This window comes from Dermacentor silvarum, chromosome 6 (genome assembly GCF_013339745.2).
Source record: "Dermacentor silvarum isolate Dsil-2018 chromosome 6, BIME_Dsil_1.4, whole genome shotgun sequence".
NCBI lineage: Eukaryota > Metazoa > Arthropoda > Arachnida > Ixodida > Ixodidae > Dermacentor > Dermacentor silvarum.
In genome coordinates, this window is record NC_051159.1 from 146,368,918 (window position 1) to 146,396,757 (window position 27,840).

General features: G+C 47.3%; 3 protein-coding genes across 3 annotated transcripts; 2 read left to right on the forward strand and 1 right to left on the reverse strand.

Moving 5' to 3' along the window:
- Positions 1–6,647: 6,647 nt before the first annotated feature.
- Positions 6,648–7,344, forward strand: LOC125946352 (acetylcholinesterase-1-like). Its single transcript, XM_049669150.1, has one exon. The coding sequence runs from the start codon at positions 6,949–6,951 to the stop codon at positions 7,342–7,344; it is 396 nt and encodes a 131-aa protein (XP_049525107.1). The 5' UTR covers positions 6,648–6,948.
- A 145-nt stretch (positions 7,345–7,489) lies between these two features.
- Positions 7,490–9,570, forward strand: LOC119455173 (acetylcholinesterase-1-like). The gene is made up of 2 exons (XM_037716616.2): positions 7,490–8,099; positions 9,427–9,570. Exons 1-2 carry the CDS (start codon positions 7,600–7,602, stop codon positions 9,566–9,568), a joined length of 642 nt encoding a protein of 213 aa, XP_037572544.2. The 5' UTR covers positions 7,490–7,599; the 3' UTR covers positions 9,569–9,570.
- An 11,167-nt stretch (positions 9,571–20,737) lies between these two features.
- LOC119456156 (acetylcholinesterase-1) lies at positions 20,738–26,652 on the reverse strand. Its single transcript, XM_037717777.2, has 3 exons — positions 26,064–26,652; positions 21,969–23,509; positions 20,738–20,989 (listed from the first exon to the last, which is right to left on the reverse strand). Exons 2-3 carry the CDS (start codon positions 23,507–23,509, stop codon positions 20,809–20,811), a joined length of 1,722 nt encoding a protein of 573 aa, XP_037573705.1. The 5' UTR covers positions 26,064–26,652; the 3' UTR covers positions 20,738–20,808.
- Between the last annotated feature and the right edge of the window lie 1,188 nt (positions 26,653–27,840).

Below are 27,840 nucleotides of genomic sequence, written 5' to 3' on the forward strand. Positions count from 1 at the left end.
ACAGTCGTTGTCTGCAGTCATTCAGTGTGATCTATCCGTGTTTGTTTGTGCGCGCTCACACCACGCTTGTTCATTCAGTTAGTAATAGTCGGGCGACATTTTCAACGCACGCTACACATGCAATGCTGCCCGGATCGGCAGTGCAGCGCTACAGGTGTGTCCCTTCGCACGCGCTGCCCACGGGAAGCGCTTCTCATCAACACCACCGTTTCACACGCGCCTTCTCGTGGTCATCGAGTCTCTCTTCATGTCAGTCTACTTACGCCGCAGCACACCTGCTTACTTAATCAGCTCATGTTTACTACAACTCATATTGATACAAAAGCCGCTCACCTTACTTCGTATGACATTGCTGTGTTGCTATCGCATTCATTGCTTCGCCCTTAGGGCGAAACTGACATTTTTCATCTGCACCCTCTCACAGCATTCTCACGGGGTTCAGCTGTTCTTTTCTCCTCTCCAGCTAGGTCACGTTGCTTTTCTACACGCGGACACGATCCTGGGGGAACTAGCCCTTAACGGCTTCGCTGTAAAAAAAAAAAAAAAATGTAAACACTTACCACGAGAAGTTTGGCAAGCCGGAGAAGACGCAGAAACGAAAGACTGGTGACGCCACCGCTTCGAACTTTCCGCACCGGCTCACCGTGACGTCATAGATTTTGACGGCGTGTGTGCGGGCATATTTAATTTTTTTTTATCGTTAAAGATGGACTACATTGTATTGCAAAGCAGCCAGACACTGAACTTAGCAAGTTTCATGAACTTTAACAAAGCCGAAAACGGGCCAAATGCGACGTATTTCTTGTGATATATGCTGAATGGAGCGCTAAATATCTGTGCCTAATTTTTAACAAATCTCTAACAACCAGTACTCTTCCTGCAGATTGGAAAATTGCCAAGGTTGTCCCAGTTCATAAATCTGGAAGCGCTTCTCAGGCGTCAAATTTCAGACCTATTTCACTAACTTCGACTGTATGCAAACTTCTTGAACACATAGTCCTAAAACACATAACCACATACCTTGACGAAGAATCCATACTATCACCGTGTCAGCATGGTTTCCGGAGGAGACGTTCGACAGCCACGCAACTTATAGAACTAACGCACGACATATCTCAATGTATAGACAATGGACAACAGATAGACCTAATTTTACTAGACTTTTCAAAGGCCTTCGACCGCGTACCCCACAAAGAAAAAAAAAAAAACTAGTTAAAAAATTCGTTCAACAATAGGTGACGGTCCTGTTGTTGATTGGATTGAAAACTACCTCGCTAACCGATCACAGTTCGTTCAAATAAATAATGAAGCTTCTAGCTTAGCCCCTGTAACTTCCGGTGTACCCCAGGGTAGCGTCCTGGGACCTGTTTTATTTCTTATTTACATAAATGACTTGCCAGCTGCTAGGTGTCATGTAAATATGTGTCTTTTTGCGGATGATTGCATCTTGTATCGTGAAATTAATTCTAATGATGACCATGAAATTCTAAATAATGCTCTAGAGTCTGTTTTCATTTGGTGTCAGGAGTGGCAGATGACTCTAAATGCACAGAAATCGGTAACATTAACAATAACTAAAAAGAAAAAAAATACCGCACTTCACCTACACTATAATAACACACCTCTGACTAGGTTTTTAGAGCATAAGTACTTGGGTTTAACGTTATCCCATGATCTTCGATGGAATACGCATGTTGAGAACATTACATCGACTGCACTGAAGGGACTTTTCTTCCTGAGAAGACTCCTTCGCCTGGCACCACCCGCCACAAAGCTGTTGGCTTATCGCATGATTGTTCAGCCAATCCTTGAGTACGCTAACATTGTTTGGTTTCCTTTTACTAACGAACTTATTGACAGACTAGAGGGGGTGCAGAGAAAGGCGTTAAGGTTTATCTTTAATAAATACAAGCTAACTGACTCACCAACTAGCTTACTAAAGCAAGCTGGTATGCTAACCTTACAAAATCGAGCAAAACTAGCCCGACTGAAGTTCTTGTATCAATTAATCCATGGCGAAATAAACATTAACACATCTAAAGTTCTCTTTCTCCCGTACAAGACCTACACGCCATAAACATCCTCATACCCTTGTTGAACGCATGCATGTACAACTCAAACTGTTTTAAATGCTCTTATTTTAACTGTGCAATTAGAGAGTGCAACCAACTGGACCCTTCAGTCACGAGCACTCGGACTTTAGAAAATTTTCTAGAATTGGTCGAGGAAATACGTGCATAGCTGTTCATCACTAATCTTACACCTCATTATGTACATTTTTGAACTGAATTACGTTCTATGTATTCTGATTTTGCACTTGTATCACAATTGTGCCCCCTTTCGTTTTGCTGACTGAGTTTCACTGTGTTCCAAGTACTTTCGTTCTTTATATATTGTTTCAGTTGACTTGATGAATATAATTATTGTAACACTGTATTGCATTGTGTTTTACATACCTGTCATGCATCTTTTACACTGTACTAATGTATGTGCCCTCCCTGCTATGATCTCGTGTGAGATCAGCAGTATTGTTAAATAAATAAATAAATATAGGGGCGCATGTTTGACGCAGATGACACGTCGGAGCTGTTGGTCTATAAGTAGAGTTACTGTATATGCTTCATAAAAGGGAGCATATACAGTAACTATCTGTAAGTATACTACAGCGCTCAATGTGAATGCGCAACGAATAAGCAACGCGCCGAGTATAGGAGGAGGCTGTTGCTATCCGCAAGTGGATCTATAGCCTTGGAAAATCTACCGACAATCACTCCGCCAGACGCGAAGATTAAGAGGAGTCGAAACAGCACTTTGTTCCAAATATTCAGTGTCCTCGCGGAAATAAAATGTCACTTGCGCTTGTGCGCGTGGTCAGTCAGCGCTTCAGTCCACTTATTAACACTTTGCGTTCTTTATCAAATTAAGAACATTCTAAGGAACTCTAAGGGTCGATGTCATGAAGAACCTGACAGTACAAACACGATGACTCCGAATACATGGCTAAGCTTCAAGTACGCAATAAAGTACACTGCTATAAAAAAAGTCGCAGTCTCGTCCGAATGGCGAAGCATCTATTGCGATAGCAAATTAGTGGACAGCTATATAAAGTAAGGATAGTAGTTTTTATCGGCTGTATAAACGTGTAAACATAGGCACACTAACTAAATTAACAAGCATGGTGTCACGCGCGCACAAGCAAACATGAACACATCTCACTCGATGAACGCGGAAAACTCGCTGTCAAAACGCTGGAGTGACGAAGAGCGCGGCAGCAGCAGCGAGCGAATTGATCTTCGTGCTGCCGCTCGCTTCAACGCGAACTAAGCGGCGAAAACATAGCGCGCACAAAGCCATCAGCGCTCATAGTACTCCCACGAAACACACAAGCAGCTATTTGATGTCTAAAAGATGTCTTGAACGGATAATTCAAAAGTCTAATAGCTGTCCTGGTCAAGACATTTTCTAGCCGTCGACGTCTACAGGTACTTCAGTAAGCCCTGCTAACGTTACGCTAGAAGTTGGCTAATAAACATCTCCACAAGAACAACTTCAAAAATTGTATTAGACGTTCCCAGAATTCTGTAATAATGGCTTCGGAAACATTATGCAGGCTTTTATAAAACATCTTGACAAGAAACTTAAGAATTGTATTAGACGTTCCCAGAATTCTGTTATAAATTAACAGAATTCTGGGGACGTCTAACAAAATTTTTAATTAAGCTATAAAAGCCTGCATATTGTTTCCAAAGTCATAACGTATAATGGCTTTAGAAACAATATGAAGGCTTTTATAGCTGTCTTTAAAGCAGCATTTATAGATTGTCATTCTACAGTGACGTGGTAAGCAAAATTATTGGCCACTGCATCCGTATGCTAGCAAATTATTGCTAGCATACGGATGTAGCATACTATGCATCCGTATGCTAGCTTCATAGTACACATGTTACTATGTAGAACTGAAAAATTGAAGCATTACATTACATTATGTACAATAACTTGCATAAAATGTTTTAACATATCAAATGTGCAATACACATCCAAAGCAAATGTGCATAACAACATGCAGAAAAAAATCACCTAACCTTGTGAGAAAGCGGCTTTATTGACTAATAAATTAAAGGACATGCAGAATTATTTTACAACATTTTTTAATACAGTAGAAAAGGTGACCACAGAAAATAAGACGTAGCTGCAGTAACCACAGCAATCCAGGTCCCTTCCCTCTTGGATACCGCTGGCTGCCCACAGAAGTTTGCTCTGTAATACAACAGTGAAGAAAAAGTGACTAAGCCACGCTTGATTTACAATAAAGATGTGCGATTCGGTATTTCAAATAGCAACATATGTGCCGTTGTTTTACCTCGGTCACATTTACTTTATAAATTTAAGCAATAGTTTCTCTCAAAATCTTATCCTGTACGATGACATTCAGAATTATGTTGCAGATATGATATGAAAAAGCTACTGTAGAGTGAAATTAAACTGGCAAATGGTTTGATCCACACACGACTTGCAGTAGGTCATTAGCAGTTAGATGGTTTGAAAACAAATCTGTTTGAAGAGTATGCCACTTTTGTTTAAATAGTGGTGTTGGTGGGTTGTAGCAACAGGTGGGCTTAGCCTGACAATCAAGGCCGGCAACTGCTCCTTCCGAGTGTCTCTTACGATATCCCTGCGGTATTGTACCACATGTCAATAAAACCATCCTCTTCCTAAAGGGACCCTAAACACTTACCTAATCATAGAATGGCCTCACTATATTAAAGGACGTCGTCTCACGAATCTCGTGCCGCAAAAAGTTTTCCAATCCTCCAACTATAAGTGAAGTTACCACACCAATGCAAGACTATTTTCCTGCCTGCTAGCGGGCTGGAAGCTACACAGAGGAGAAGCCAAGAGAGCAAAGCCCCGGTATACTACGCAATGCAGCACGCTGCTGCCATCTTAAAGGCCACACGCAGCTATAATTTCTGTAATATCATTCAACCAATTATGTGAAACTCCAGCTTTACCTCCCAGATCACAAAAGAACGTTCTGCTACATACCGTGCATGCAAATATATTCGAGTCTAAACTTCGCGCCAGCACGGGCCCGCCAAAACAAAAGTGGCGTGCAAGTTGTAGCAGGTAAACGTATACGTACCGCAAGGAACTGCACCGTATCTGCAGGCACTGGTCAAGGCTTGAACGTGAGCAAAAGACTTGGGAAGAGAAGCACGAGCACTGGCGAGCGAACGCTTGCGAGCATGAGCACGGCCCTTTGAATCGCTCGCGGAAACTTCAGCGCGCCCCCCTGGTGCGGTCCAAGACACGTGGTCCAAGAGCAGATAGCAGTTCGCTCAAACGGAGCGCACGTTTGCGACTGCGCGCGGCCAGATCTGTTGGTGACGATAGCTGGTATCGCAATTCCGGCTTCTTCACCGCTTATTCACGCAAAGGGAAAGGACGGCACGGCTCTGATAAGAACGCTGAACGGGCGTGCACGTGTGCGCCCGGCCCGTTTTCTTTTTTTCTAAACTTTGACTGTCGTGACAGACTCATCGAGTGAAAAAATCGGAAAGGAATCAAATAACCCCGCAGGCCTTTTCTGCTTGTTCACCCAAAGGGGGAAAGCAGCGAAAGGGCATATGATGCGACGTTAACGGATTGCATATGGCTTGTTAAAGTCGCACGGAATGTAACGCTGCGCGTCGGGAACGCGCATTTTAAATCTTTTTCACTTTCACGCGCACGCCCAAGCATGTCGCACATTTTCCGACAAAAACATTTAAAAAAGTTCTTGAGTTATACGCTCTCAAGACGTTTACCAAAGTATACTCCGGTGACGCCCAGAAGTGGGTGTTACCACAGCTGAAAAACAATAGCATATTTGATTAACTGTACATTAGTAACTGTACATTATGTAGTACTTCCTGCTACATAATGTTTCCAAGAACATCTGTTTAACGTCTTCGCGTAGACCAAGACGTCTATAGCCGTTTGTAGCCGTTCCGAGAAGTTTTCAAGATGTTTTGTGTTTCGTGGGCTCTGTCCCCATCGCAGATGGCCATTAAGATAGGGCCCGCGCGGTCGTGCCATACGCAGCAACGCAGTACTTAGCCTAGAGCCTACTTGCCACTTGGTGCAGGCAGTACTATAGTGAACTAGCCAGCACAATAATACAAAAGTTGAATTTGTGTAAAAACAAGCGTTTTCTAGTAGCAAGGCAGGGAAATTTGTCTTAAATCTGTTATGGCCTCCGAGCTACATATCCCGCAACCTGGAAGTCCCTCCTAGGCGAATTCCTTGCAACGTTCTGTAATTATTTTTAGTTAATCTTTAACCCGTATTTAACGTATACGCAATGGAAACGTTTATACATTACACGTTAGGTAAGTGGTACCTGGAAAATCGAGGCTTCATCTTTATTTCCGAAAAGTTTGTGTTTGTTTTGTTATATAATAACAAATGCTTCCAAGTCATCTTGCGGGAGTAAATGCTCATCTAATATGTAACTCTGTTTACTAAAGTTCCCAAGTATGGTTCCTCTACTTGTATCCTGCCTGATTCAGTTCCAGTAAAGGGTCACCGAAGCTCCATTATGCCTAAAGTTTACGGCTAAAATATGCTCTCCATTCGTTATGCATTCTAAATTTTTTTTAGTGACGACTACTTCGGGCGTGATTATTGGGAAGGAAGTATGCTACGATTCTCACTGTTCGCGCTCATTTTCTCGGCATACCTTTTGCCGAGCCTCCGGTGGGAGCTTTGCGGTTCAAGAGGCCAGTTGCCAAAAAGCCCTGGGGAGGGCAACTTCGTGCGGTCGAGTTCTCGAAGCCGTGCTTTCAGAGGCGAGGCAAGGTTCCTGCGGGGCCGTGGCAGGCCGAAGAAAGCGAGAGCAGCGAAGACTGTCTGTACCTCAACGTCTGGACGCCGTCGAACCGTTCGTCGGACGTTCCGTTGCCCGCCATGTTGTGGCTGCACGGAGGCTCGTTCAGAATTGGGTCGGCCAACCTAGACGTGTACGACGGCAGCGTTCTGGCCAGTTACGGACAGATGGTCGTCGTGTCGACGAACTACAGGCTCGGCGCCTTCGGTTTCATGAATGCCAACACGTCCGACGTGCCGGGAAACGTGGGCCTGTGGGACCAGTACCTCGCGCTGCGATGGCTGCACGAAAACGTCGGCGCGTTCGGCGGCGACGTTGCTGGCTCTCTCGCCGCTGACCAAGGGGCTCGTCAGAAGGACCATCATGCAGAGCGGGACACCGCGGTGGCCCCTGCATCTGGAGAACGAAAGTGGCACAGCCGCTGCGTTGAGGCGGGCGCTCGACCTCGCTCGATGCGTAGATTGCCTCTCTGGTGACTACACAGGTGACGCTTTCACGCCAAAAGTCAACGCCTGTCTACAGAACGTGCCGCCGGAGGACGTTGATAGCGCAGAACTGATAGGGAGCCTACATGCAACGCCGTTTTAAAACGGTGTTGCATGTAGGCTCCCTAAAAACTGAGTATCTTCAGTGACCACCTGTTCACTTTCCTGCCGAGCATTGGTGACGCCCTAATTCCTGTGCCTCCCATAGAAGCGGTTGAAGAAGGCACTGAACTACCGATCGACGTGATGATAGGGACGAACGTGCGAGATGGTGCCATTCTGTTTTTCATGGGAAGTGATGCGGACGGCGTCGATAGCAACTGGACGAGTTCCTCAGCGGGAATTTACGTGGTGTTCGGACGCGCCTATATTGCCCACGTATTTGCTGGCTTCCCGAAAGCTGTCGTTGAACGAATCACCGAGCGCTACTTGGGAACCTTAAGCAAGCGGTCTGCTCCCGAAGATGTCTTCGCCGCGCTGGTGTCTTCCGACGGTCACTTCATGTTCAACTGCCCAACACTGTTTCTTGCTGATTCCTTCTTAAGTCGAGTTAACGTCCTGCTCACGTACAAATTTGCGCACCCCACCTTGCCCGCTCCATGGCCGGAAGAATTCGAGGCTACCCATTCAGACGAGTACCAGTTCGTGTTCGGCGCACCACTGCGTCATCCGGGAAGATACTCGACGGAAGACGTTCTCATGAGCGAGACGATCATGTCGGCATGGGCTAGTTTTGCACACACGGGGTAAGCATGGAACTATTTTGCGCAGGCCTCGCTGACAGGGCTTTAATTATGTTCACTGCGGAAATGCTTGTTTTTCGCGGTTTTTAAGCGTACCCGTCAAAGGGACCACAAACCATTGATGTTACTATCGGTACGTAGACCATGCTATTTTGGATTGTGGGAAGAGGAAGCTTGACATATTTGCCTGCGTGCATTTGTATCGCCGCTCAGCAGCCGTTAGGATAATGAGCGGAAGCGAAACAAGGTCTGTATATCTGAAAAAGGTTAAGTAAGCTGGGAGGTTTGACAACGCAAAAACTTGTACAGTCAAGGTCGAAATGTTGACTTCAGCCCGTATTTCCTATACTCGCGAACAACTTTCTGTGGCTATGAAGAGAAAACTACGGAGGCAAAGCGCGCACAAGTGAGAGCGCTTCTGAAAAGAGTGCCGCGTTCTAATCCACGTTATAGTTCAGGCTGGGGAAGATAAAACGTAAGCACCTTATTAGCAACAGTTAAATAAGACAGAACATACCACTGAGTATAAAAGTTTACTTATTTTGCGGTATTTACCTTCCGCTTCTGGGAAAATGCGATACCATCGCACGTGGAAGCTGCGTCGATTCAGCGTCTGTTCCGAGCAACCAAAAGCACTGTCAAACGGCTGCCGGACTACTTGGCGCGGTAACACATGGGCAGTAGCCAACGCGCCCGTAGCTTTCCCCTCATAGACATAGAAAGTTGTCCGAGAGTATAAGAATCTATTTCACTTTCGATTCTTTTCCTTCGCCATTGGCTCGGACGTGGCTCACACGCCGCCGTTATCGCTAGGATGGGGTCCTCGACGCGACGCATGATATGAATGTAAAATGTAGTTCAAAGTCACACACACGCAAAAGGAAAACAAAAAATAAAAGAAACGAAAGGTACAGTCTCGTTAGTCGCACAGTGAGTTTACGTTATGTATAACGACAGTTTTCATTACTTTTTTTAGAAAAGGCAATACTGAATCCTGAGTTCATGAAACACGCAGTTATGGAAGTTGCGAAAGTTTTAATTTATGAATTCTCATCACGACACCAGGGGGGCTATTCTGTAAGCGTCCACCTCATGGACTGTCCACTTCGGCTGTCTCGATTGGCTCCAGCAGCACGAGCGAGAAGGAGACTGGTTGGCTCCTTCCATCACAGCCGAAGTGGATATTCCACTAGGTGGACTCTTACAGAATAGCCCCCCTGGTTGGTGGTACATAACCTTTAAACAGCGCGTTTTATTACCCTCACCAATTAGCATCTCTCTAGCTTAGTTGCCACTAAACCATGCTCGTAAAATGAATTCTCTTTTGCAGGACTCCCCAGTTTCCTGGTCGGAAAGCATGGCCTCGGTACGACAAGCAGAATCGCTCCTACGTGGCATTTCAACACGGCTCAGTCGCAGTGAATCGCGGTCTGGAGGGCCGAAACTGCGATTTTTGGAAGGGGCTCATCTGAAAATTCGTACACAGCGATGAATCCCACCACAGATTCTGTGGGGAAATTCGCTGCTGTAGGTTCGGTTGCAGTAAAGAGTTGTTCTGCGCATATTTCCTTTCTATATCTTTTTTCTTCTGATACGTGATCTTTCACAAAATGAAGAACGTGACGGCAACGTCCCGAAAAAGGTAGCAGACTCTGTGCATTGCAGAAGACGAGACACACACAATCTTGACAAGGTGTTTTATTTGGGACAAGGTATCGGAATATTTCGTTCATGCTTAACCAAAAACTGCCTGACCACCCGAACGATCATTCCGGCCTGTATTGTCTGGTTCGTATCCCCACATTACAGTGACGGCAGCCAGCGGGCAGGTAAACGACGACCCCTTGGGAGACGAAAACTGCTTAGGCTGGATTCACATGATGGGCCGGATCGCTTAACAGTTCGCGGACTGAGAGCGACGTGGCTGAGCTGCAACGAATCGTGAGACAACCAGGTTTACATCGGCTTCCTTGTGTGGAGCATGATTTGGTTGCACTGAGCCCTCTGATGCTTGTCCGCAGACTGAACTGGCGATTCGGCCCCTTTGTGCTAATCCTGCTTTAATGGGCGAACTTGGGCCCTCGAAACAAAATCCAACTGTGCAGTGATAGTTGCGATGCTGGCAGCTCAATTGGCGACCGTTGGATGCAATGATCCTGCACGAGTCTGCCTGCTATCTAGACATGCGTCATCGTGCGTTTCGGCACTGTTGATAGTGCTTGCGTCGGTTGGAGCATGTGATTAGGCGATTCCAGTCTCTTAAGAGCTCGTTACCAAAAAACATGTGCACTAATCTGATGGGGCGAACGCGTCTCGCACCGAAAAAAAAAATGATGAAGTGACTACAGACTTATATGTGGCAGTACAGCGTCCTTATGAACCATTGCATCGCTCTGAAAGGTGAAGAAATATCTCGTCCTCAGCCTGCAGAGCTTTACAGCGGAAACTCTTTCACATGATCATTTTTCTATTTTGGGAAGGCTTGCCATGTGGCATATATGTTTATTTAAATAAAAGCATGGATACTCGCCCCATGAAGTAATTGCAGTAGTAGCATGTATAGTTCCGTATTTACTGAGTTCATTTTAAAGAAAAGTAGAAAAAATAAAAAAGAAATATTTCCCGCGAGAAATGATTTCTAAGGCCTTTTTTCCCCGTTTTTTTTTTTTTTCGTGGTGTATGCGTGAATCGCGAGTTTTTATTTTTTGGCTCTTAATCATATCAGCGTGCTAAGCAATTCCTGCGCCATATACCTGCGGCCAGAGCGACAAGTAAGCATTCAGGCTACATCGATAAGAAATACTTTTGATGAATTTAGAAATACCGCACGATAATGATCATCTCACTCGGTTTTTTATCACACCCTGTATGCATTATTAGTAAACGCGTCCTGAGTATCCTTGGAAATGGTTACATGTCATGATCACAGCTGCTGGCATGCACAAAGCAGAAGCGGGCGATGCTGCTCTATGTGGTTGGTTCAACATGGCTTGAGACGGTAAAACAGCGTAGAAGACAGGCAGAAAGAAAGAACACGCACTACAAAGTTACATTTCATTGTTTTCGTCTTCTGTTCTGCTTTACAGTCACATGCACAAATCAATCCACGTTAGGAGGGAGAGAAGGCAAACAAAGGAGAAAAGCAGAGACACCACAAATTCCAATACCGAAAGTCTGGTTTACCACCCTACAGGTGAGGTGACGGGGAAGAGGTGCCAACAGAAGTCAACAAAGGTGCAAACACAAGTCAGTTACCGTCAGTCAGTGTGAACGGCGCCTAAACGAGTCAGTTTCCGTCATGAAGGAGTCTGATGATAGTGATACTGATCAGGCGCTGGAGAAGTATGGAATTTTGTGAACGCCATTTTAAAGACAAAGTTTTCTTTGCTTCTTCCTCCCTGCAGAGTGGACAACAGAGTGGACAGAGTGGACAACAACTTGAGCCACTGAGTATGTGCCACTAGGTATGCGCCCCGATAGACAAGCAGAACAATAAGCAAGAAATCGGCCACAGAGAAATTAAGAAGCCTGCAACAGAGGCAGCCGAGTGTGGAGGAAGAAGTGAATCGAACGGAACCAAAGCATTAGACCAAACAGCTACAATAGCTGCAATTCTTACTGATTACTATTTGTGTGCTCTCCCCTTACCGCGTCTAGTGATTCGCCCATGCTAAATCTCTTTCACTTGCTAGTTCCTGCCCATCTGCAATGTGTTCATTTGATTTGGGTACCTGGTCATAAAAGCTTGTTTTTTTTTTTTAAACGACACTGCCAATTCACTGGCAAAGACGTCACTTTTCGGCCCAGTACTTCCTGTTGTAGAAGTGACACCACACATCACGGTGGCTATAAATTTCGGATGCGTTCAGTTATGAAAGCCTTATCAGAACCAGTATTGACTGCTTCTCCAGATTATAAGCACCTGACGTAGTTAATCCTCTAACACAAGATACTTGAGGTCTTCACGTTTGTATAACTGCTTAAAGATTTCCTTATAAGCATCACAGAAATCTGCGCGTATCACCATTTTTTTTATTTGTTAGGAAATTACTCGACTTCATCGGTCTCTTCGATTTCTCACACGCTCCAAAACGATATGAAGGCCATGAAGCGCTCATTGATGCGGAGGGACTGGTGAGTATTTTGTCGTGCAGCGCTGGGTTGATTACCTTTCATGGTGACGTTCTATAAGATGGAGAACATGAAGGAGTTTTACTTCTTCATTTTGGTCACAAAATTCGCAGCTCGTCATGTTCGATTGAGCCTATAGATTGAACACCTTCATATATCTGTAGATTAATGTATAGCATTCGTGTAGTTTTCAAGACGCTAGCAGTTTGTATATGTAATTCTCCCATTTCAAACCAACCCAATGTTTCAGACTTTTCAGGAGAGCAGCCCAAGCTGGAAGCTCCATCGCCTGAGCTTCTCATTAAAAGCTGTGACGTACTCCAAGCGGGGACGTGCTGCCTTTCAGCCTTAGATGCGTGGTCTCGGAGAAACGCGCAATGCATTCACCTTGGGCAGCGGGCGGAGCCTGACGGGTTTCGTCTCCTCTCGGAAACGGTGCCACGTCGTTTCGCTTTGCACCGCAAGCACCACTGACATGCACAGCCAACCAAACGACCGCGCTTACAAAGCGAAAAAAAAAAAAGAAACGTCTTTAATTTGTTGACCCCCGGATCCAGGACAAGCTCGCGTATAGACTTAATTATACAAAGCGGTACTTATATAGTACAGCCTGCGCGCCAAGGTTGAGCAAATAGACAAGCGACATTATAGCTGCTGACTGCGAACATCTCTGGGGCATCATTGTGTGCGTGCGCGTGTTTTTGGCGGAAGAGATCTGGGCCAAGCGCGACGGCATCGCTGTAACGATCGGTATCGCAAGTACCACGTCCGTGTAACCCGCCGAAACAGTTGCTCTTAATAACACGCCTCGCGGCTAGCGGTAAACGGCACCCCAGGCTGGTGGTACCTTGATTCCACGCTGTTTCAATGTGCGGACGTCGTGCATGTTTTCACAGACCTTCCCGACAAATGAAGCCTGTCAAATGAGGGCGCGCGCCGGACGTCAAAAAACGCATGCGGCACCATTTGAGTTGGCTGCTATTCGCTCAGCGGGAAGGAATAATAGCCTGCTGACATGGTTTGCTTTCCTTGCGGTTCATTGAGCCTTTGGTAGGCAATTACAGAGATTTCTCTTTGATTCGGCACGGTGTATTCAGCGTCTCGGGTTTCTAGCAGAGTGAGTGAGCGACTGCAACCGTGTCAAGTATACGCCTGACGGTCATTTAAGAGTCATCGCGGCTGCAAATATCAAAGAGCGCAAGAAAACGGCGCTGTTGCGTGCCTCGGTGTACACATTTGTTTTGTCGTAAAGCTCCTGAAAAGCCATGAGGCAGTCATTATTTCTTGTTTCACTTAGTGAATTTTGTCATGCTCTTAATGTTGTGGCAGGCGGTTTTGCATCCACTGAGTCTCATAGTTGTGGCTATTGCTGGAATGACGACAGCTGCGGTAGAGCTGTTCGGCAGGACGGGGACATCGGTGCATATATAGGTGTAATTCCGGTACTTCTCATATAACAGGAGTAATGTAAGCTGTTTAAGAGCCGGCGATGGCATATCTGCTTCTTTCCGGATGCCAGGTATTGTCAGGTTGATCTTTGGCTGAATGAGGCACCAATGAGGAGTCGAAGGTCTCGCGGCAGGTGTGAAACAAGATGGTATAGTCTCACGATGTGCGGATACCGTTCGACAGAACAAGGCACGTGGTCTCTCCACAGGTAGAGATGCTAGATGGTGGCAAGGAGTCCGGGCAAGGTGCCTTACGCGCACTCTTAGTGCTTCAACTGCGATGTGGGTCTCGACGAGGTGGTCTCTGGTGATTGCAATAGTTGCCGCCGTTGACGCACTTCGAGGAAGATCTAGACCAACTATCAAATTGAAAACAGCCCACTTGACAGCGTCGACTGGCAGCAGAATTCGCAACGCTTCGAGTCACACTACATTTTATTAATGACGAAGCAACACGCAAATGGTCGATTTTGTGCGACTCGAAGATGGCACTGCGGTGTTTACTGTCAGCCGTATGGCACTGTCTGCATGAACGGTTGGTATTCGAAATCACAGAGGCTATACACCACCTGACTGAGAAAGGACATGAAATCATCTTTAAGTGGCTACCAAATCCCTGTGGAATCACTGGCAATGTACGTGCCGATCAAGCTGCTCGTTCGGCTCATGAAGAAGACAATCGCCTATCGATCCCGCTGTCTAGGGCAGATGCTGCAAGGATGTTCCGCCTACTTGCACGCCAAAGCACTACATCAGAGTGGAATGAAGAACATTTTATGGACGCCCGTTTGTACACCCTGGATCCAACCTTAAACCTTCGACTTCCACCAAGACTTCCCCGAAGAGACGCGACCATTTTGTGTAGGCTATGGTTGGGCGTCGCGTTTACCAATGCCTACGCGTTCCGTATAGGGATGATGTTGCGCCCCCACCGCGTGCCTTCGTCGAAGTGACGGGCGCTCCCCCCCTCCCCCCCCCCCCCCTGCGTTTTTCTGCCTCCCCGCTCTGCCTTCCCGCTTTCTTGCTTTCGCGTGGGAGATTGAGTGGCCAGTTCCCCTTGCGCCCGGTTGCAAGATAAGCATTTGGTGAAGCAGCACAGCGTCGCCCCGCCTCCCTCCCTCCCATACCCCCACAGCCTTTCGCGCGACGGTCGCGTTTGCTTTCCGCCATGCGTTCGCTCTCCGTGATAGCGCGCTATCCCGCGCGCTTTCACTCGCGCATACGACGCGCGGCGACGGTTTTATCGCCCTTGGAATCTATACGGAACCTCACGGCGACGGTGACGACGACGGCGACACCGACGGCAGAAATCCGGTTGAAGTGTCCATATAATTGCTATCGCAATAAAAGGGATTCAAGACAGAACCGGCCTTTTGTTAACAGAGAGCCGCCACCAGCCGCCTCGTCGGTCTGGTGCGCTCTTACTGCCATTACCAGCTATTACCTGCTATATGTGTACATATTGTATAAAGCTTTCGTCTCCTCTTGGTCTGCTCCAAGAGTCCGTCTCTCGTCCTCGACCCCGAAGTCGCAATAGTGGATGACAGCTATGGGATTGGCGAACCAGTATCTGAACAGCGAATGGCAAGCTGCGAGATACGAGGACCGAAGAAGCCTGCTACACTGCTCGATGGCAGCTACAAGACCGACCGGCGTCAACCACTTGGGCTGGGTGAGTGCCTGATGTTTGCTTTTCATGTCGCAGACCTCTCTAGCACAGGCAGATGTTAAGAGAGAGTTGTTTTTTGGCGGACTATGATTTATTAACTAACCTTCTTAAATAGTGGATTCTAGTTTGAAGTAAGGTAAATTTAGTGGGCCAGCAAGACGAGGAACGAGATCGCGATGGAGGAATTCCAAGTTCAGGACCTCATTCAAATTTGCGAGTAGTTGGGTATTTCCGCTGGCTCCGAAAAAGCAAGGAAAAAGCGATTCTCGACGTGATGCCGTCAGAGGAAGTGACGATCGAGGAAGCTGAAGAGGCTTGGGAGATGATTGTTGAGCGAAAGCTGGAGGCAAAAGAACGCGAGAGACGTGAGAGGTGCGAGCTAGAAGGAAAGGAGCACGAAAGTTCTGAGGAAAAGGCAAGGCGAGAGCGCCGTCGAGAAAGTCAAACATGGACATGGCGCACAGCGCGATACCATCTCCACAATTTCAAGGCAGGCGAGAGCATTGTTACTTTTCTTGCGGACTTTGAAAGGTTCGCGAAAAAGAAGGTGTCAACCGGGACCTCTGGTCCGAGCGGTTAATCTCGTTGCTCCCTTAGAATCTCGCGTGTGTTCTGGAACACCTGCTCGATGAGGAGAATCGGCACTACGATGAGGCAAATATGGCTCTGTTGAGGCATTTTGATGCTGTAAGTCGGGCCGACTGCGAAGGCCAAGATGATAGCGACAATGCCGAGCTTGTCGAGGACAGGCCGCCTATTGAGATGGCTACTACCTCAGGATGCGTAGGAAATGCTGTGGTGCCATTCGTACACACGTTAAGTGACGAGCGCGAACATGATGTTGTTTCGCAGTCTAGAGAAGCCGCTTTGGAAACAGTGGCCGACAGTGGCCCTTTTGATCTCGATAGCAGCGACAAAATCCGCTCAGTTGCGGAGAGACCTCAGGGCAAGCCGGTTAGCTCAGATGGCGTCGGATGCAGTCATGTTCTGTCAGACGCACAGACATCTAGCGAGGACCACGAGCCTAGCTTGGTTTTGCCGCCCGGAGCGATATCGTTGCGACGAGAAGGCAACGTACCTGCGAGTATGAGTGCCGAGACAGCAGGCTTTGCGAGCCGCGCCGAGGGCAAACTACGAAGGCGCAAGCCGAGGAAGTCGGACTCGGGCGGTAATACGAGTCAGGTCAAGCCGCCAACACGTTAGGAAAACGGGGAGGAACGTAGCGAAGCGCCGAGTGCGCTCGAAAGCCTGCTTCAATGGCCGCTCCCTTCCTGGAGGAAAGAACGGCGACGGCCTGGCGGAGAAAGGGACAGCGCGCACGCGGGTCCGTGGTCCAGAGTGTTTGCAGGCAGCAGTTTGAAAGTCACGGCTACTGTTATAGGTACTTCGGGCAAATAAGCTTTGTTGTGGTGTCGCAAGTGGACAACACGTAGACCCGAGAATGGACGACCCGCTCGAGCGCGTCTGAAAGGGTGTGTTTGTGAACAGCAATCGATTAAAACCAAGGTATTTTGAAAGCACATTCTGTTATTTGTCTTTTAGCATTCAATTTTTGTGTTTTTTTTTGCGATAAGGTTGAGTCGCGTGTTGAGCGTATGAAAGGGTGGATATGCCAAGAAGAGCGCATTTTTTTATGCTCTGGCCCTTTCTGTTCGCCAGACACCGACAATTTTTTAGTTTGTTGATAATTTTTTTATAGAGACCTGATTGCTGAACGCTCGAGTAGAGAAAACGTCAGTGTTGTCATTTGTTTCTTGTTTTTACGTGTATCTATAGGCTAGGAAGAGCCTAAATGTCTAATTTCGATTGGGACTTGTTTTGTATTGTACGCGTTAGTTGTAAGTGTCAGGTAGAATTTTGATTCACCTTTGCTTTCATGTTATTCGCGCGAGTTTTAGTTTGTTAGGACCACTTATGTGCTTTAAAAATGTAGTACTCGTTTCGCCTAGTGCATTTAGACAGCACTAAGCGGAGGGCTATTTGGATATACAGTTACAGTTGTCGGATGTCGTTCCGTACTTTTGCGAAGTGGCGCCCAAGCGCACAGATCAGAATCGCTCCGCGTTTTCGTCTATGGCTTTCGGGGGCAAAATTAAGTCATCTTCGGCAACCTTGAACTTTGCCAACCTGCCCGCATTACAGTTGAGAATCGCTTACGAAGCAATTCGGATTTGATTAACACTCACGCCATGGCCGCTCGATGAAACGCACGTCGTGTGGCCGTGCTCACGCATTGAAAATTAAAGGGAAAAAGGTCCGTATCTTGAATTTTTCTCTCGGATACGTGTCTCGTGTTGTTCGGTAACTTTTTTTGTTGCTTTGTTTAGCGTAGCCAGATCTCATAAAATGCTTTGTTCAGCGATTTTGGTCTGGCGGTTTGAAGAGCATTCGGAGGGTGCTTACTTTGGCAGGAGTGGTTTGGCTTTGTTGATTCTCGGTCGTTCCAGTGGACATACTCAGGGCCGAGCAGCAGGAAAGACCACCGGCGGGAAAAAGCCGCAAAGCCTGTACCTCCAAACCATCGACTACGTCGCTCAACCGGCACATCCAATCTTCCGAGCCGCATCGGACAGCTAGTTTGCATTGTCTGGCGGCAGGGGCGCTCTTACTGCTATTGCCAGCTATATTACCTGCTATTACGTGCTATATCTGTAGATATTGCATAAAGCTTTCGTCTCTTCTTCGTCTGCTCCAAGAGTCCGTCTCTCACCTTCGACCCCGGGTCGCAATAGATGACCGACACCGCATGCAGCATGTGGTCATTGCGGCGACGCGGAAACAATTCGGCATGTCTTTTGCCAGTGCCCTCAGTACAGTGTACAGAGGCAATCACTTACCATCGTGCTGAACCAGTTGGATGACCAACCTCTGTCGGAAGAAAGAATTTTGCAACATCGACGCGACTTAACATCGCATAAAAAGGCCATGCAAGCGCTACTGCGCTTCTTGAGATCGACTGGACCTGTGTGAACAGCCTGTGATTGGAATGCCTTTTTGTTACCTGTTCCTGCCCCCCCCCCCCCTTCTTTTCTCTCTCTCATTGTTCTTTCCAACCCATATATCCCCCCACCAAGTGCAGGGTAGCAAACCGGAAACTCGCCTCTGCGTAACCTCCCTGCCTTTCCTGTCTTCTTCTCTCATAGTCGTATAACGAGACAAAACTGATCATTAGAAATTTATAACCATAATCACAAGTCCAAGACTAACCTGCATGGTACACGCATGTGCCTTTATTAAATAAAAGCACTTTGACAAGGTACGAAAACAAAGCCATACCTGAGAGTCATGGAACTGTGCTTTCAATAGGGAGCACAGTATAGTGGGTCGTATTATTGTCGACTGATCACTTCCGTGGCTTTCTCTTTCAGAGCACTTTGATTTGCTAAAGTCAGCGCAAGCGAATGAGACGAAACGTATTACCTATATCACAATTGGCAAAACCTCCTATGAAGCGTCATTTTGACTGCTTATCTGTTGCGAAGCACACTGGTGGGATGTCCGTCGGTATAGTGATGTGTCGCGCTGGACGTTGCGTCACGCGAAAGTAAAATCGCACCCCCCCCCCCCCCCCCCCCCTCCAGAAAAAAAAAAAAAGTGAGCGCTTGAGAATATGGGATCTGAAAAGTTGCAGCTATTCGACTGGAGAAATTAAAGCAAGCTGCGTACCGCCTGTACAAAATGTTGACAAAGCGTTCAAGTTTCCATTTTTGTGGGCTTATCTAATTCTCTTCAATACAAACTCACCCCCCCCCCCCCCCCCCCGCCCCCTCTTCTATTTTTTTAGTGCAATCCTCTTGATTGTCTTCACCTCTTGGAGGCCACGCCAGATCGTTACTGCATCAGAAGAGTCATGAAGGCAATGGTCTTTTGTTTTCGAAATTCAAATTTATTGCTTCAAATATAGCTTTGTGCTCGCAGTGTGTTCTCAATTCCAGATTTTACTCCAAATGGAGTTTGTCGTGTGTTTACATTTTCTTTTTGTACGTTTGCTGAACATTGCAAAGATGACAATAGGGAGTTGCAAATCTTTCTCCACGCAATTACAGTATGCAAGTAGATCCCGCACGCAGAAAAGAAAAAGAAAATAAATCAAGATTCTGGCAGGACACCCGGATTTAGCGCTTATATACGAGTATATGCGCCCATTCAGTATTACTTGTGCGTTCGCTTTTTTTTTTATGTTGTGTTTTTTGCATCACAAGTAACTAGCCCAACGGCTGTCTACGAGACAGCGCAAACCCACTGCTTTGCGTGGTGCGTGTGCTGCAGTCATACATAAAGAACAAAGTATGATTAGACGAATGTAACACTGGTGGTGATGAGGCTTGTGTGAACTCCCGCAGTGCTGTGACCACACCGGGCAGTGTGAAGCGGTCGACGTTTGTCGTGCTCCAGGTCTGATGACGCGCCAGCCAAAAGCTGAGCGGGTTACAACCCAAGAAAGTGGGAGCAATAAATTACATGAGACGATACTATCACGCTGGTGAAAAAACTAAACACTATTCAAGATGGGTTTCACTATGCTGCGCGCGATGCTTCGCTAACATGAACTGTGCCAAGATACAGAACGCATACACCACAGCTATGGATGAGCGTCTTCCGTATAAGCTGCCCTAGAAACTTAAGAAACAAGAACAACAGATAACGTATTACGATAGAATTGAGTGGAACATATTTAGCCACCGAAAATAAAAGAGAAAGGTTACATTAATAAAACTCGAGTCTAAATCGCACTATACATCATCTGCCGAGAAGGATGCGTCATCGGAGACTGTTAGAAGTGGTGATGGGAGCAATAGATCCCGTCCGTTTTATATATTTGACCGCTATTGGCGACTTGAGAATTTCTATGAAAATCTCAGTTCGTACAATAGTGGGAAATCTAGAGGAGGATGAGGGAAGATACTGTCCAGAATGGAACCTTTGGTTGCTCGTCTGCGTTCTATGTTACTGCGATATATTTTATGCATATCAGGCATACAATCTCCATGTATATATTGTATACTCGAGGAGACTGTACGGGAGGAGGGATACATATTTATGCATAGTGAGTGTGCGTTTCATCATGAGAGTAGGAACGATAGGTAAAATAATCGTGTATGAGTTAGATGAGTGGAGATATTGAAGATAAAGCGATGAAAGAACACCATTTGCGACACTAGCACGCGAGGCTTTACCTTATGTCTATTGTTCTCGTCTTCTCAGATATTCATGCCGTAGTACGTTTCATGTTCAATATATAAAAAAAAGTTGTTCGCTAACCAGACTTCAAATGAGAGATGGGAACAGTGTGGACAACAGTAAGATGCAGATGACACTTCTAGCTTGTAGAACCCCCCCCCCCCCCCCCCCCCCCCCTCCCATGACATGTCACTACATCCTAAAAATATCGGTTGTGTGCGTTTGATGGTGCGCTACTTTGACTGCTAAACGCGCGAGATGTTTCATAAGCGTGCTCTGTGAATCAGAAATCCATCCTAGCAGTGTTACGCCAGAGATCGAAGTTGTGAAACGTCCTCCAGAAAGAACAACCTTCTGTTCTAGGTCCTGTCTCTGTGATGAAGCCCTTAGATGTCATGTCGAGGTACAATGGCCGCTTTGTCGAGTACTTGGGCCACGGCTCTCCAGACGGCGTTTTTGGTTTCCTATAAATGAGAAGAATCAATTATTAGAGAGACACTACAGAGAAAAGTTAATTCAACCGAGATCGCTAGACCATCCCAGGTAAAAAAAATTAATACTTTCTCCCAGAAGGTGAAAGCTTGATATATTAAAGTCAGAGAAAAAGTCAAAGACAATAGGCGACGCGAATTTAGAAACAACAATGCAGCCTCCTTACATGCCGTCTCATATTGTTGCAACAGATGCAGTATGATCATTGGTTTTGGGGAAAGAAAGCCGCTACGTTCGGACATAGAACATAACTCAACATGTAGCCTTTTGCGGACCCTTCGAGCGGGAAAAGGACCCAAATGTTGGGAGATAGTTCATGCACTCTGACCTCACGCAATAAGCTCATCAGCCGCGCGGTTTGGGTTCTAGATACGTTAGAGTGTTTTAGCATTCCGTTATTCCGTCAACGCTACCGTCTGCACCACTTGTCAACGTTTCGAGTGCTAGAAAGACTCGCTATGCACATGCGCGAACGCAGCTTAGCTAGCACGTCCTAAGCAGGATGGTGCATGATCGAAACTGCGATGGTAATTATATATAGAACGGTATAGGAATATAGCCTAAAACTCTCCGTTGTGAAAATAAAGTTGTGCCTTCAGGTCCTAATTTTCTGCCGACCGAACACTGAGAAAGTTTTGGAGCAGTAAATACAGTGGTCGTTTCTAGTGCCCCTGGAAACATGAACGAAACATCTAAGCTTTAATACCATAAAGCTAATACACTAAAGTATGTTCTTTAGGAGCGGCACATGTCTCTTTCTCTAGAAAGTTGACGAATACTGCATGGTGCGCGGCATAAATGGAACCGGTGCCAACAATGAACTCACACGTAATTTCCCGAACAAAGCTTCATATACACATACTGGCTAACACCCTAGTCATTTTACTGTACAGGACAACGATACACATTCGTATATAGACATGCTGTGTGCGTACAGCAATAGTAACTCACCCATTCTTTGCAAAGGATACCCAGGCGTCCATCATGGCGACACTTAGCTCCTTTTCCACAGTCGTATACCTTTCGGGGTGGCGAAGTGGTCGGCCGAAGACGAACGGGATCTCGTCGAAGTGGGTCGCCGAAGCCCACATGGGTCTCTCCTGCCTTGCAGTGGCGTGGCTGAACCGATAGAAGTAAACCGTCGCGTTGTGGTCAGCAAGGGCCTCGGCGAAATACTTCGTCGGACACGTGTACAGGTAGTCGCCGATGAATTCGAAAACGTGTTGCCTGTTGTGCAGAACATCCAGGCCTCTCAAATTTGAAGCGAAGTAGTAATATACACCCTCTGTGGCTTGCGAGCCCAAGTGCTTTCTGAAGCCATACTCGTTAAAGAACAGTTTTATATAGTTCAACAATTTTAGAGAAGTGAACTCGGATGAGTTCACGAACGTCCTCCATCTCATGTGTCGCAAGAACTCCCACGCGCCTTCGTTGAGGTTCGACCCGATCAGGACGTCGGCTTCGTTGAAGAGTCCCATGCTGAACGCCATGTGTGGGTTCAGCGGGAGAAACTCGTTGTCAAACGTCGGGCCGTACATGTGGTAGACGTCTTCGACGCCACGCCGCAGAACCGCGTCGGCGAGTGCCTTCTCGAACTCGTCGTCGATCTGCTTCCGTGTTCTCATCGTGCAGTTGCGCACCCTCTTCACGGACTTCGTGTTGAGCGGCACGTGACCTTCCATCATGGAACTAGTCCGTAGCTTCCAGAAGGGTCCTCCGCTCTGCAGGATGGCGCGTTTGAAGAGCCCCGTGCTTAGCGGAGATATCATGTGCATGGATATCGAAGCCGCACCCGCGTCCTGCCCGAACAGAGTCACGGCGCTCTTGTTGCCACCGAAGAAGACAATGTTATCCCTTATCCACCGCAGGGCCATGTTCTGGTCGTGCAAACCCTGGTTACCGGGAGCCTCGTCTGAGGCTGCATTCAGAAAACCGAGCCTCCCGAGCCGGTAGTTCATGGAGACCACGACGACTTCCCCGTACGCAGCGAGCATGCCGCCGTCGTAGAAATCCCAGCTAGACGAGCCCAGCACGAAGTCGCCGCCATGAATCCACACCATGACGTTCCGTAGTTCGGCAGAGTCCGTTTGCGCGGGCGCCCATATGTTGAGGTAGAGACAGTCCTCGCTGCAGTTGAACGACTTGCCCGGCATCGGAGGCCAGCCGAAAGGGTTCTGAGGGCACTGGTTCGGCCGCTTGGTTGCGTTCAGCGTTCCCACCCAGGGCTCGATTGGCAGAGGCTTCCGCAGGCGCAGATGCCCAACGGGAGGTTCAGCATAGGGAATACCGAGGAACACGTTCACGCTCTTGTCCAGGTATTCGACTGTTTCTCCGGAAATGGCACCGGTCCGAGTTGTCACCATGGGAGCGGTCTTGGAGTCGTTCGGTATTGTGCGACCGATGACTACTTCGGTGGCATCGGATGCCCATGCGGCGTGAATCACCAGGCAGAGCAGAGCGATCTTGTACGCGATCCAGAGGAGGCTAGCCATCTGTATGTGATGGGGCACAAAACGATAGATATTACTGTGCACATGCGAATGAATGAATGAATGAATGAATGAATGAATGAATGAATGAATGAATGAATGAATGAATGAATGAATCGATCAATCAATCAATCTTAAAATTGTCCACCATATCGCAGGAGAAAGGCGGTTGTAGGTTACTTCTCAGTGCCTGTGGGTTCATTTACGTGGTAGTTGTTTCTGAGATAAAAGAAAAGAAAGATGGCGCGAGTGATGCAGTAGAGGAACGTACAAGCGAGTCTGCGTAACAGTTGATAATACACAGCGCGAGAAGAAACACGGGGACGAAAAGCAGACACGAACAAGCGCTTGTACGCACGTGTCTGCTATTGGTCCCCGTGTTTCTTCTCGCGCTGTGTATTATCAGTATGAATAGCCAACTAGCCCAGTCAGCCACCTTAATCTCTAACAGTCGAACTTACGAAGCCTTCAAGCGTATGTTCCTCCCCCGTATAGCTCAAGCGACACTGAATGGTAATAGCGGCTTCAATACATTCGGAAAGCTTAATTCTTTTCTGTATTGCTCTTGATTTATGATATTTGCATTGTACCCCAAAGTACTCCGGGCTTTGAGGGATGCCGTAGTTGATACTATGTATTAACATTGAAAAGATGGTACATCAGGCGCGCTGAAAGCTTTGGTAAACGGGCGTTCTCGTAATCAGAGAAGGCGTCGCGTTGGGGAGATGCACCGTCAACTTCACGCCCCGTAGTAATACAAAATGATCGTTAACCAAAAGCAGTTGGTTAAAAACAAAAGGCGTATTTATTAGAAAGTCTTAGTATAGCGGGAAAGCGTTAGCATAGTCGTAGACGGAATAACAGAAAGTGTAGACATGTTTAACAGAAGGCGTTTATCCTAAGCGCGGAGAATGTTTACTGCAAAGGCTGAAATGACCCCGCTAATCTTCTGAAGTAGCACCCGTACGTCGCAACATAATCATCACATATACCTCTGCTTTTTCAATAGCTGTTCAACGCAAGAACATTTCTTCTTTCTGCGGTTTTACGTGCCAAAACCAGTTCTGATTATGAGGCACGCCGTAGTGGAGGGCTCCGGATTAATTTTGACCACCTGGGGTTCTTTAACGTGCACTACAACGCAAGCACACGGGCGTTTTCGCATTTCGCCTCCATCGAAATGCGGCCTCCGTGGCCGGGATTCGATCCCGCGATCTCGTGCTCAGCAGCACAACGCCTTAGCTGACTGAGCCACACCGGCGGTTAACGCAAGAACATTTCTGGCGGGTTATGGTTGAAGAGGTTATGGTCGTAGCCAGCGTTGTCGTTCTTCAAAACGACTTCTGGTATTATGATTACGTTTATGCTAGTTGGCCTCTGTTATACCAGAGTCCTTCAATGCATTGAAGGACTCTGGTTATACTAAGCTCTCTGCCGTGCTCCCCTTTTGGCGATGAGTTCAGCGCACAACATTTGCAATGATCACCAAACAACTTTAATACAAAATGCTATAACTATTCTCTGAGCCATCAGTGGACAAGTGCTAAGTAAGCCTTAGGGCTAAACAATATACATTGAAATATTGCGCAGGCATGACAAGGCTGGCAAAGTCATGACAAGAAAACTCAACACTTCAAATATCTCTTTGGATGAAGCCGGAAATGTTGCCAAGTGCGGCAAGTGTTTAGCCTACGCCTTCTCCACAAAGTGTATATAAGTTTTATACGCTATGGTGGATCAAATATTCAAGTGCTTAGTATATTGTAGATTCAACTATGTCCATTTTAAACATTTATTGGAGAAGGGCACTGATTTGAAACATCGAGAGCGCGACTTATAGTAACAAAGCTGCATTTGAACGTGAATGGTCATTGGTTCTTCTCCACATTGTAATAAACTTTTAAACGTAAAATGCTTGCATTCTTTTAATTACTTAGACATCGACGCATACGTGCCTGAGAACCAAGATAACAAATATCTAAAAAAAAAATCACTGACCTGTCAGACTGCTCTCACACACGGATGACAAGTTTCATCAGAGTGTAAGGTTGTGCAAGTCTCACGTAAGCGTTTTAATTACAGGTCATTTAGGATTTCAACCTGCCGTACACCATGAAAATTCAAGGCACTAAGACACATTCTAGCAGGAAAGTTGAGGTCAGTGAACACACTGCGACCGCCCGCTACACAGAATTGCAAAATGTTACCTCTATACCGTAATCGTGGCAGTGGCTCAAGAACTTCTCACCGCACGTGAGAAGCACGTCAGCATTTTTTCACAGAAATAGGAACTGTAAAGAACGACGTTGTGATACAGCTCTGTGTATCACGTAGGTATGAAGCTACATGCAATTATTTATGGATACTGCCCGCAACACGTGTCTTACGTTAAAAGCACTCGAACTCGAATTGAAAGTCGGGTCTCGTAGTCTGACGTTGTCCCTAAGCTGCACTTGCCTCCCGCGCCAATGGTGAGTGTAATCGCCTACTGGCGTAAGTTCGGAGCCGATTGAGTAGAATAGAGTGCACCCGCGCTTGCCAACCAAAAAAGACTCACCTGTTGTGCACGGAGGCGTGACCTTCGTCACACACTGTCGGCTAGCTGTGCCTTGCCGCCGAAGCGTCGGAACGTGCCAATGTCAAGGTTACGCAAACCTTCAATGAAGCCGGGGGTAACGTGGCGGCGGGTTCGTTGTCGTCGTCTACACAAAAGCGTCGACTCTTATCGCACTGCAACCGGGGGACAAGTTTCTCCTCGCGCGGGACTCTCTCTCGATCGTGGCCCGTCAGCTCGCGGTTCGCGCAGTGCGGGCGTCACAGTTCGCCGAGACGCTTCCGCGTGTTGTGTGGTGGCGGCAGCGGCCCGGCGTGGCCCTCCTTGGAACCCGCGGCGAAATCTGGCCCCGCGGCCTGTGCAGGCCGGTATTGGCGGGGCGTGGCGCGACCGCCAGCGTCCGGAAATCGCCCGCGAACGCATGCATGCATAAGGAGGCACGCCGCCGCGAGCGAGCGCTGGTCCGCGAAGAAGGTGCGAAGAAGAAGACATTCCTGCGAGGCGTTGACCCTGCGAGTCTCAGCGGCCGGGTCGAGAAAAAGCCAACCAAGCGCCTTCCTTCGCGAGGGCAAGAAGAAGGTGCGACGACGTGCGCGACTCGATCTCCCGCGACGGAAGGCCAAAAAACCCGGAAGCCGCTGGCGCGCTAGCTAGTGCCGTTGCTTCTTTGGCGATGAGAGCGTCGATTACGTATTTCCTCGTTGACAATGAGGTTTCCGGTTATATCATCTTCCGCTGTGCGGCTCGGTGATAAGCTCTGTATACGGGCGCCGTTCAGTTTCGGTCAGTGGCCACGATTCACCTTGAGCACTCTACACTGAGCTGATAAAGCGAACATTCCTTGTCACTGCATGATGTGCGTGGTGTAACGCGCATTACCAATTAGCAAGAGCGCCTGCATAGAAGTTGCAGTCTTTGTGGACAGGCTTCACGTGATGCACTTGAGTACTATATCTAAAGGAAATCTTTCGTGTATTAGCAAAACACACGATCGCAGTTTATTAATATGAACCTTATTCAGGCTGTTTCTTTATCGACCGCTATAATGCTTGATAAATAAATCCACCGCTTTTATCCATATTAATAAAGCCACCGCTTTTTTTTTTTCATATCCACTGCTTTTACGCGGTGGATATGTCGAGGGTATTACCCTCAACATATCCACCCACCGAATGGAAGCAGATGATCAGGAGCGCGATCATGCGACGTGTCCTTTGGACCACGTGTCTTTTCACGTCAGAGCCTCATCCTCTCAGTTTCGAGCATGTAAGCTGGAGCGTGAGCCCTCGCCTCGTGTTTACTCTAGAGCCAAGTTATTGCGAAGAAGATTACCTGATAACAAAGGGAGCGCTCTCCTTTATGTTCGCTTAGATGTCAGCTAAGTTCTATAATGCAACGCAAACTTGGGCTATATGACTATCCCTCTGTTTGGGAACTGATAATACACTTTGAGCTCAGTATATTCACTAGCCGCGTTTACATGAATGCGATAAGTGGCGCATCGCATGGCATTCGTAGTGCGTCGCATCGATCTATACGGCGTTGATGCGCCAGGAAAGCGAATCGCATTAATGCGCCAGGAGAGGGTAGATCGAGACGGATAAGTCGACTCACGCGGTGCATCTAAACTCTGGCGTCGTAGGAGAGAGGAACAGAGACGGCTGCCGGCGTGTGCTTTCCTCCACTCACCGGCGTAACGCACTCGCCGGAAACTGGTTCCGTCTTGTTTCGGACGAAGGGAGAGGCGCCACATGTAAACGCTGTCCCATGGTACTATCGT

Excerpts from the sequence above, each read along its gene's own strand:
- LOC125946352 (XM_049669150.1), top strand. The coding sequence starts at position 6,949 with ATGTTGTGGCTGCACGGAGGCTCGTTCAGAATTGGGTCGGCCAACCTA.
- LOC119455173 (XM_037716616.2), top strand. The coding sequence starts at position 7,600 with ATGATAGGGACGAACGTGCGAGATGGTGCCATTCTGTTTTTCATGGGA. Across the intron at positions 8,100-9,426 it reads GCTAGTTTTGCACACACGGG|GACTCCCCAGTTTCCTGGTC; the intron begins GTAAGCATGGAA and ends TCTCTTTTGCAG.
- LOC119456156 (XM_037717777.2), bottom strand. The coding sequence starts at position 23,509 with ATGGCTAGCCTCCTCTGGATCGCGTACAAGATCGCTCTGCTCTGCCTG. Across the intron at positions 20,990-21,968 it reads GTATCCTTTGCAAAGAATGG|GAAACCAAAAACGCCGTCTG; the intron begins GTGAGTTACTAT and ends TCTCATTTATAG.